We start from the raw sequence: 11,484 nt of genomic DNA, 5'->3' as shown, positions 1-11,484 counted from the left end.
CCCCCCCCCCCCCCCCCCCCAAAAAAAAAAAACAACCCCGTTCCGAAGACTGCACCGGAGTTTACGTGTTGCAACGGTTTCGACTTTGTGGAGTTTCTACTTCACGGAAAGGCAATTTGTCTGATGCCGCCTCGTCAACTGAAGCTAATGTGGACGACACATGGTAGCCATAGCAACGGGACATTCATCATAAATGTGTCAGGTGACAAAAGGAGTAGCCATGCGCGCAATAGTCTCGTTTGAAGTTTCACTGAAAATAGAGGTACTGTAAGTCATTGACCAGCACCCAGATGCATTTTTTTTCATACAATGTACATGAATATTGAGATGGACTTGCAGTACCAAGGACTGCCACAAGGTGGATATCATCATAGTTGTGTCACTTAGGTGAAAAAAGGAGTAGCCATGCGCGAAATAGTCCCGTTTCAAGTTTCACTAAAATAGAGGTACTGTAAAAGTATAAGTCGTTGACCAGAACCATGAGGCTTGTTTATTTACATGTATATATGAATATTGAGATGCTCTTTAAGCATCGTCATGTTATTACAACGTTTATTTTTTATTTTTTAAAATAGATGCATTCTTGGCAGCACAAAAAGAAAATGATACATGTACACACACACTTGCACGCATGGGCACCCACACACAGGCATTGATGCACAGACATTGACACACACTGGCAGACACACACACATACACACACACACAAACTAACACACACACACACACACACTCACGCACACACACACACTCAAAACTACATTGGAGTGAGTTAAAAACTACAAAAATTCCCACTGGTTGCCATCACATATGCCAATGACAACGTGCTTACTGGTAATTATCGAGGTGTGGTTTGATACATATCTCTATCACCGAAATGCACCGAGCCGCCCGCATCACAATGCACGTTACAGGCAGCTGGCTGAACTTATTGAGAGCGGCGAGACAAAAATTAGCACTGCAGTTGTGAATCGAAGGGAACAATATGGGGAGCTTCACAGCGCTTGTTGCAAGTAAGTAAAGCTTCCATTATAATGGATAACAAAATACTGGATATCTTTAAGTTTGTTTATCGGTGATACTTATACAGTGGTATATTGTAGCATTAGACATAATATGCATGACAAGCCGTTTATGATATATTCCTGCCTGCGCTAAGTTGATTTATAGTGATGGTTGGTTCTCGCCTCAAACTACTGTTGTAGTGTTGTGACCAACTTGACTCCTGTGGGAGAAAAGCTCTACAGCCTTTGTTGCAATTGTGTGGGACCGTCATTTCATACCAAAAGACGGTATAACTTTTAAGTTTTTTTATCGTTGACTGCCATACAGAAACAGATTTTTGAAACTATCCCCTTGCCATACGAAATAAAACTGATATTGATTTCCTTACAACGTCTTTCGCCGCTGTGTTTTTAACTATAACGTTAACGTCACCGACTAACTTCGGTTTAACTATTTTTGTCACTCATCATTTTCGTCATTAAATTCCCCTCAATGCAGCACTCTGCACTTGCGACTTTGTAGTTGGTATGTTGTGCTGTTTCGAGCCCCCTTTCCACGAGTGCCCGAACCGTTTTTTCTTCTTCATTTCTCGTTTATGCTCCGGGTATGCATGCAGCTGTTGTCGAAGTCCACATTGCTAACTACCTCGTTGCAGCGACAATAAAACGATCCTGTCAAACGTTCGGAATAGAACCCCCTGTTCTATTCCGAACTCCTCCGTCAATAATGAAGACTACACCCACCTAGTATAATTGTTTTCGGAGGGAGAGCCTCTGCATAGCGTTTCAAACACCTCCGTCCAAACGCTAAAATGAACACGACATTATCAGCTAAATAAAGGCGGCGGCCAGTTCTGTTCTACTATAGTGCTGTTTTTGACGGAGGTGTTCGAAATAGAACCATAATAGAACAGGGGCGGGGCTTCGGGATTGGTCGGTAGCGAAGTGCTCGACTGTTATATGGTTTATTCTGAACTGAGGTTGACATAATCCGACGTACAAGACCACACCATTGTCGTAAAAAGTAGCTGGCAACGAGCAAAGTCTGAATATTGTTGTATTTGCACCGTAAAACTGAGTGCACCAAGGCATGCGTCCTCGGACGTCGTTTTCATTGTGCTTTCCCGATAGAATTTTTTTTACTCAACGACTCCTAAAACATTGCCTTCTTGGTCTACAAAGAGTTCGCATCTTATGCTGATAATAAAAAAAAAAAAACAACAAAAATATGATTTTTATATTTTAATCTGAAATGAAGTTTTTATTACAGCGTTCTGTCTCACTATTTTTGCAGTCTGTATAGGATTTCATCCATTTACTTACTGTGGCCTGAAGACGAAAAGATGGTGTTTTATTTTGAAATTAATTTTTTTTTTAATTACAGCTTTCTTCATAGCTGTGGTGACAGTTTATTACGCGACCAGCTCACCCTGCAAACCTCCTGTGGAACAAGTGTGTTCCTGCAAGCATGGGCAGCTGAGCAGTAACGAGACATGCACGGTCTGCGCGTGCTCACATGACGGCAACTTCAGACGATGCGAGAGTGAGTTCACCTCCATGAAGTAAATAGGTTGAGAATACGTGGATCCTATCGCTTCTTTGACCCATGTATGACCCATTTATTGTCCATGGACCGGAAGGCCACAAGAAATGCAAACTGTCACAAGCATTGTCGCGACAGTCAACAGGAGGTGTCAGCACCAATTTTCCTCAAATATTTATGCCTAGCTACCAGGTCAGATGTTGCTGACCTCCATACCAATGGTAGGTAGCAAACAAGTCATGCAGCACCGTGAAACATGATCCCCCAAAGGTGTGGTAACAAGTGACGTCATTCCTTATAACCATAGCAACGGTGGGTAGCAAACAAGTCGTGCAGCAAAGTGAAACATGTAGGCAGACAACGCCCACATTGTAGGCAGACAACGCCCACAATGTCAGAAGTGATGGTTTGGACAAAATGATGTGTGAAATTGCAAAGATTGTTATGAGCTGGACAAAGGCGTGCCTTGCCTGTAACAGGAATAAAGCATCCATCCATCCATCCATCCAATCAGGCATCCATCTGTCAATCCTCCTTTCTTTTTGCTTCTTCCATGCATTCATTCATTCATTCATTCATTAGTTCATACATTCATTCATTCGCCAATTCATTTACAACTCCTTGTAAAAACGAGACAATGGAATATTGACATAAAGTTCTGAAGTATTAGCTTGTATAATATTAACTAGATTGTTTATGCTGTTACATTAGGTAAGATTAGATTAGTTTAGTTGTTAGACTCTCGCAATAGTGCATAGTTCAACTCCATTGTATATACAGATTGCCATACATTGTACCTGAAACAATTGTCGCGCAATAAAGTTCTTCTTCCTCTTCATTCATTCATTTTCTTTCTGATGTATTTACATGTTGCATGAAAAAGTAGAGTATTGATTTAAAAGGGAGAAATTAGTGAGGGAAACACCCTACCCTAAAAATGTTGCCTTTCTAGTTTTCTTATCATTTCTTTTTTCCCCACCCCAGCTTCTCGATGGCTGGACATCCCAAGCTCCTGGATTTCGGACGAAAGCAGCTCTCGAAGATGCACATGGCGAGGTTGTCGCTACACGCTGAACAAAGCGAAGAAGGCTTTTGACGGCGACGCGTCCACCTACTGGGAGCCCAAGTACCGGCCGGACGGGTACCAACATTGGGTGATCCTCGACCTTCAGACCACCTTCGTGATTCGGAGACTCTCCATCACTAACGATGGCAGCGGTGATCAGGACGTTGTCAGCTTTATCGTGGAAAGGTAGGCAATAAGCATTGTCACTGTTCCAAGTACGCATGTGCAGCGACAGGAATTCTGGGTAATATGTCAAAGGTTATGCCCCCTGAGACGTAAATACTCTCGTCTAGACCATTGTTTTAATTTGCATAACAATGTCCAGACGGTAATGGGGCATGCAAAATGGCGAAAAGTTTATAGTACCCTATCCGCAGTGACCCAAGGCGAATCTCCGGAAGAAGGTTAAGGTATGGGCAAAAAAGACCGAAGGGTCACTGAACGGTCTACGAGCAGAGAACAGAAAAAAAGGGCGGGTGGGCGGGTGTTTTGGTGCCCTTACTTCCCCAAACGTTAACCCTCTTACGTCTCTTGTGCAACACATCCCCGGCAAGGGGGACGGTCTGACATAAGCTACACCAATCTTCTTGTCCGTCCGTCCGATTCGCGGCTGGATTAGCGAATGTTCGGCGGGCCGCCCTTTAAAACTCATCCAACATCTTCTTCGCCGCATCCCAGCTACCTCCGATGCGGGCTACCAAAGTTTTCCAATCCCCGCTATCCAGTGTCTTACCTAATGAATCTTACTTCATCCAAGCCCCGCCAGACATTCCAGATCATATGCCGCCTTCCCCTGTCTCTTTTCGCTTTTGGATCCGATTTCAAAGCCATCCGCGGTAGGCGTATACCAGGCCTAGCCACCTCACCCGCGCTTGACGAACGCAACAATAGACGCTTTTCCATGTTCCTAGTTCAAGATGTGTTGTTAACGTTACCATTGTTACCAGGATCGTGTCCAGCTCTTGGTGTTGCTTGGCAAGTTTCTGAACCGTACAAAACCTCACAAATTTCAGACGCATTATGAATTCAATTTAGTTCCCAGCTTCATATGCCTGTCTTTCCATAGCCTCTTATCTTTATACCATCCACTTAAAATCATACACCCTCAAGTCCATGTCCCTCTGCTTCTCTAAAGCTCTCCAGCTACCTCCGTCCGACCTCTCCGGCGTAGCTCGGCCAACGTATGGGAATGAAAGGCTCTGGGCGTATAAAAGGTTCTATGGACAGGTGAGGATGTACAGGTGGTTAATGAGAGCACGTGGACTGCTCCTGACCAGGTGTCGCCTCTTAACGATGCGAAACCCGGTCAGGAGCAATCATGTGCCTCATTTAGAATAGTGAAGGGCCTTCACCTTTGACATATTACCCATAACTCCTTTCGTCGGAGCATGAGTCATCGAATGAGCGAAATGGAGTATAGTCTATCTGATATATCGGTAATCACAAAAGCACAGACAGATGTTAGAAACACATACAAATATACACCTACAGGAATTTGATAAATTCAACTTTAACTTTCGTGAAGTAGGAGCAGTCACGTTATGTGTCCATAGCATCGCTTGATCATCTGACTTGTTTTTGTTTTCTTTCGCCCCTGCAGTTCCTCCGTGAGTCCGTACGTGTGGGAGATCGCGCACAGCTCGGACGCGGTGGTTCCTGGAACCGCCGACCCGCAGGAGTTCAGACTGGACTTCGAAAGTCGGTACGTCAGGCTGAAATTCGACACCCAGAGCGGATCACAGCCGATCATTAGAGAATTGACTCTCTTTGGACAAGGTATGTAAGATAATACCTTTTGTATCACCTTGATATGTGGACAATTGGTCATTTACAAGCTTTAATGTGTTTTGATGCTTGGTTCAAGTAAGAACTAACATTAGATCTTCTTTTGTATTGTTGCAATCCTTAGACAAACAAGTACTGAATAGAATACTGTCCTTGCTACTGAATGTACTGTACTTGGTAGTATATCTACACTGTCCTTGGTACTCAATACACTGTCAATAACTACATTGGATTTTTTATTTTTTGGGGGGTAGGGGTAGGGATCAGGATTTGAGTTGCACATTCGAACCAATCGTACTTACTCTCAACGTTGACAAATTTTAAAAATATTTTTTCCTGAGCAAATTTTGATCAAGTCTTCAGCTAGGGAGGATATAAGCAAGCGTGTTTTTACGGCCTGACAAAATCTTGCCATGTTTTTACCCATAGTTGACCTCTAAATGGAAGCTCAAGGGTTGGAATGAACCATGGACATGGCAGGGGGTAAAATCCCGGTGTCATTTTAGTCTTCTGACTGTTGATCAGTAAAAGGCTGGAGTTGACCTCCCACTGTTTTAACCGAAACAAACCTAATACAGCCAGCGCTGCGTAGGAGGTTAAGACTTGGGGTTTGAAATATGACTAAATGTGTTTTGAGTTGATTGTTCTTTTTGTTGTTGCATGGCTTATCCATGTGTTACATTGGAAACTTCATTAGGTAGTCCCTCCACTGATGATTTTGACTTTTAAGTGCATGGTATTCAGATTAAACATTACATTGTAACTATGTTTTTACATGGGTAGTTTTGTAAACGTTTTTCCAGAGGATACAGGCGGAGCTGAGGGGTCGACTTGCCCCGCCCTGAACACGGGCTGCGTCATCAGTGACGCAGCAGGGGAATTAGTGCCTCCTGGCGGCCAGAGCTGTTATGTCACCGCTGACATCCATGAAGGGGTTCGGAGGTATGCTTTCTTTTCATTTGCAGTCAAATTTGGTCTCAAAATTCTGTCAAGGAACTTAGAAAAAAAATTGGGTGACTTGGGATGGTTGTGGCTGTCTGAACAAAATCAGAAACAAAGAACTGAAGAGAAGAACAAACACAAGACAATCGTCTACTGAAATTGCCATTATAACGGCTGGGCCATGTTCTACATCATCCTACGCAGGAACATCTAAAAGCCAAACCGCCTGTCTGGATGTACTCTGCTCTTTCAACCGTCATTCGTAGTTACTGACCGCCCTGCTTATAAATATTAATGAGCTTACCCTTATATACGTAAGACCCCTTTTGAAAACTGAACGGTCTATTCTCTGATTGGCTGACAGCTGGTTGGGGGGGGGGAGTCCCAGGAACTAAGAGTGACGGTTGAAAGAGCAGGGCACATCCAGACAGGCGTTTTGGCTGTTGGATGTCCCTGCGGAGGATGATGATGTTTTACTGATGTCAGATAACCGTTTCCCCAAAGTATCCACGTATGCCTTTGAGAAGGTGACATTGGCAAGGAACCTATTTCACCATACTTAGCATGAACGTTCATCTGTGTTGGTAGAATACATTATTAGAAAAAATTGCTAAACTTCCAACACTGTAATAGCTATAGGGACTGACCCCTCTGCTGGAGATAGAAAGGGTCATTCTGTGAACAAGGTCGACGGAGGTTTAGAGGAGTTAGTCCCTATAGTTATTACAGTGTTGGAAGTAAAGTTTAGCATTTTTTCTATAATATTTCACGATACCTTTCACTGTCATGGTAAAATATGATGAATAAATAGATAAATACCATTTTATATCGTGCCTGTTCCTAGTTGCAAGCCTTTATTCCGTCATGAAATAGTAAAATGGAATTCTTTTTTATTGAAGTGACGCTTTTCCATGTGATGTTTTTATCTACCCGCTGTCAGCCATAAAAGCCCGCTCCAAGTACATCGCACTGGTAACGTCGTGCTCCACGGCAATCTGCTGCTGCAGTGTGAGGAGGACCATGAGGTAGGTGGCACCAACAAAATGTACCATAGGTTAACAGGAATGTTAGACCATCCGGGTAGACAATTACATCAGCGTGTGTAGTCCATGGCCTCCTTCGCCGGCCGGCGTTGGCGTAAGCTGCTTGGGGAGGGGAGGAATATACATGTATGCCGTTGGACCGCGTGGCGCAGCGGCAGCATTTGTACTTCGTGACCGAGAGGTTGCGGGTTCAAATCCGGCTGCGTGTCACCGATCTTGTGCCATTGGGAAAGGCACTTTACACAGCTTTCCTCACTATACTCAGGTGAAAATGAGTACCTAGCTTCGGCTAGGGCCGTCCCTCGGATAGGACGTTAAATGGAGGTCCCGTGTATGGGGACCCCATGCACGTTAAAGAACCCCCACACGTGCGATGGTGCGGTGTGAGATGGAGCAAAACCCTTCTGTCTGGAGTTGGTGATTCACTTCAACTCACCCGGATGGAGGCCTGGCGAACCCCCATTCCGTATCAGCCACACGGCGATTTACATCAGCGAAAGGGTATGTCACCCCGTGAGGGGCGGCATAACCCCGCCGTGTGTAAGCATGTGCGAACATGCGCAGGGCTAGCCCTTGGTAATAGCCCCTGGCTAGTTGGGCAACCCTGGCTGTTCGTTAACAGCTGAACAAATAAATAAATAAAAAATAAACATGTATGCCGGGGAGCTTTTAGTCCGTTCTCCGTCTCCTGCAGAATCTCCGGCAGATATTCCTTTCCCGTCATCTTATTGGTTTATTGATTCATTCGTGAACATTAAAACACATCGTAGCTACTTCTACACAGTAGAAGGTGCTGAATTGCGCATTTTAAACACTATACTTCATACATGTGTAAAATCTATGAGAATCTTCCCAGTGCAAAACCTGGCCGCTTATTACTTATGTTACTTATATGTACAGCACATTTGAGTCTGCTAAGAATCTGCTAAGTTTTATTCATTTTCCTTTTGCACGCTTTAACCAAAGAATTTTGATGATCCTTTGTGTATATTTCTGTCCCCCTCCGATGAAAAACTCGACAGTGTTGAATACGGCAAAAGCCCTCTGAAAATAAAATTAATAAATGATATAGGTTGAGTATTTATTATATATGATCATCGATTTAACAGTTGCAGATATTTTGGACAGCGAGAGGCTACAACCAGACCGACCCAGAAGAACCCATGGATGATTTACTTCCCATTGATGCACCGCGGAACTACATTCATTTCTCTCTTGCACCGAGAACGTTACCTCTGGGGGTACATATGATACAAGTACGTGCCAAAAGCATTTTCCCATACAGGGCTGAATCCGCGTTATGGAAATTCCTCTAGATTCATCTCTGCTTAGGCTAAGACCACGTTGACTAGACTAGCGTGCACTGGCATAATACCGGCACGTTTACGACGATTTCTCTAGCCATACTGATTTGACAAATTGTCAACGCATCATTTTCTCCAGTTACATGTTGCTGTTATAGCTTACCCTTGCCACTTCTTCTGTGTATTTTTTTTGTCTCTCTTGTCCTGCTAAAAGCGTTATATTGCAATTGTAACACGCCGCGGAATTACACGGCGAATGGGCGCGTGGTTGGAAGGGAGGAAAAATACCGGCCGGAAGAAACACGGCACAATTAACCTCCGCTATGTACCTTTATACATCCTCTGATGTTCCTTCCTTTTCTGTTAGTAAATGCATAAAACACAAACCTGCTTGAGCATACAAAAAGTCATGGGAAAACGGACGTATACTGTCAAGAATTTTCATTTAACTTTTGTCTGTCACAACCGCTATGACGTAACACTTTACTGCTAGCGTAGATATAAAAATGGCGGGAAAATGTCGGCGTACGTTCAATTTTGCCCATTCAGCCGTAGATTCGGGCGATAATGCAACGGTTCTTCACACTTTTACACGAGTGGTAGGTCACCAACAGAAATTCAAGATTGCTGTTGAATCATGTTCGTCTTGTGCCGTGAGCATGTGTAATTATGATCTACAAATCTGGCAATGAATGTGACAGTGTGTTCGTCCCACGACAAGCTGCCTGTCCCGAAAAAGATACTGAAAACTTTTGGCCTTGTTGTCTTCGAATGCATTGTTATCGATGCTTTGTAAATGATGTATTGGATTTGGTTTGAAGTGTGCATACCTCAGAAACAACTATTGTTGCATGTGTAGATCTCTTTAAATTCCATTATTTTTGATCGGCCGGTATAAGTCTTACTGCCGGTATTATGCCAATGCATGTTATATGGATGACGTCCGCGCGCGCATCAATTTTCGTTCGTTTCCACAAATAAAAAAAAGTTTTCAATCATGCTTTGGATCGTACAAAGCAAATGTGAAAGGACAAAATGCATGCCGTAGATTAAAAGTAAAATATATCGCTAACATATACTAATGTCATTACCAATTATAATGTCAAAGAAGATGACTCTAAGACAAAAATGAATAATCTTTGTTCGTATTGAATACTCAATGTTTGTCATTTGTTGAACCTTCAGGACTACGTAGATTTTATAACGAGGTCAACTTTTTTTGGCCCAAACTTTTTTATTCGTACGCTCGCATTAGTTTTGGGATTCCCACAGGATGTCATCCATATACTCAAATCAACATGGCCTAATGTCACATTTCCTACCCATAGCCCGGCCGGGCTTTTTGCGGAAACGAAAAATTTATGTTTATGCCAATAAATATACACAAGGCATGACTTTGAATGATTGTTTTTTTTTTACTTTTTATGTTCTTTTGTCTTCTATATCGTACTTTGCGTTCCCCAAAAACTGCCCGACCGGGTCCCTTTGTTAAAAGGTGGCGCTAGCATTTTAGTCAACCTGGTCGTTTCAGTGTTAAGTCGCCTTGCTTATTAGTATTAATTAGCTTGCCTTATTTGGAACAAGTCAATCAACGCCCAGATATTTCCAACATACACCTTTCCCACGCGGCGGCCATCATAGGTCAAAGACGAGGTCAATGACGCAAACAGACAAAACATATGTCTAAAATCAGCTCCCATTTAGTTTTCCCCCAGACCACACACATTTTCACAATATAAGATCAAATAATAAATATTATAACTAGTGTTATTCACCGACAGATATAGCAATTCAGAGCAGCATAGACTGATCCCATAGTCCCTTAAGAAATGCAAAATAGAAATATAATAATGCAAATATTTGACGGAGATGTAGACATTCTCTTATTGGTCGATTTTGTACTTTCTATGCCATCATTGGTTTAACTGCTAATTATGATGGACAGTCTTTCGTTTGTCTAATTAAACTCATTTTATCATGGTCGCCGCGCGAGAAAGGCGTGTAGAGGCCATGCAGTGTGTTTTGTTCAAATCAACATGGCATCAAATGACTGTCACTGCAGCTGCAAGTCATCATGAACGTGACAGGGAGTGGCCATGTCTCGGTGTCAGCCGCACAGACTTGGGTCGAGTTCGTCAGGTTTGTTTCTTTGTGTTGCATCACCAACCAACCAGGGATTCCGAACCAGAACCTTTATGTCCTAATTCAACAGCCCAAGTCATAAGATCGCATTACCTTTCCTAGCTACTTTCCTTAATGTCCCAGCTCCTAAGTAAAGGTCACATATTTAACAATATTTAGCATATTTTATTCATTGTAATTGCTACATTTCCTTGTTTTTCAATAATGTGCTATGCTCCTATGATTTGTTATCGTACTGTATTTGATTGGCCTATTAGTTAGCTTCATTTATGTTGCAATAGTTACTATATTTCTTTGTCGTTAATCATTTCTTTATGACTTATTATCATTTGTTTTAAATTTCAATTATTTCATTCGAGCTGTGTTTAGTAATAACTTTAAAGTTCATTTGTGTTGATAGAAGTCATTCTTGAAATAGTTGAACTGTAATTTCCAACACAAAAATTGGACTCACCCAAATTGTTCATTCCTTGACAAAGACTGGTGCTGTTCAGTCGAAAATTTGGGTGAGTCCAATTTTTTTGTTGGAAATAATCAACTATTTCAAGAATGTGTTTAGTATTTGTTAGTAGGAGGCGCTGTGTAAGCCTATTTGGCTTCTCCCTCTTTCCCGCACGGTATTTATATATTAGTTTTTAAACTTTACTTTCCTTTT

The 11,484-nt window shown here is 42.5% G+C and overlaps 1 protein-coding gene across 1 annotated transcript in view; it reads left to right on the top strand.

Annotated features, from left to right (window-relative positions):
- LOC118404370 overlaps positions 1-11,484 on the top strand; it is a 178,752-nt gene that overhangs the window by 160,820 nt on the left and 6,448 nt on the right. The window contains exons 18-24 of the mRNA XM_035803440.1: positions 2,389-2,547; positions 3,532-3,799; positions 5,214-5,389; positions 6,202-6,340; positions 7,281-7,365; positions 8,493-8,639; positions 10,750-10,826. Coding sequence (XP_035659333.1) covers positions 2,389-2,547; positions 3,532-3,799; positions 5,214-5,389; positions 6,202-6,340; positions 7,281-7,365; positions 8,493-8,639; positions 10,750-10,826 — 1,051 coding nt within the window. The remainder of the gene's footprint in view (positions 1-2,388; positions 2,548-3,531; positions 3,800-5,213; positions 5,390-6,201; positions 6,341-7,280; positions 7,366-8,492; positions 8,640-10,749; positions 10,827-11,484) is intronic.

The sequence above is a fragment of the Branchiostoma floridae genome, chromosome 17 (genome assembly GCF_000003815.2).
Source record: "Branchiostoma floridae strain S238N-H82 chromosome 17, Bfl_VNyyK, whole genome shotgun sequence".
In the NCBI taxonomy this organism is placed as follows: Eukaryota; Metazoa; Chordata; class Leptocardii; order Amphioxiformes; family Branchiostomatidae; genus Branchiostoma; species Branchiostoma floridae.
The sequence above is the reverse complement of the archived record's forward strand: the minus strand, read 5'-3'. Positions and strand labels throughout refer to the sequence as shown.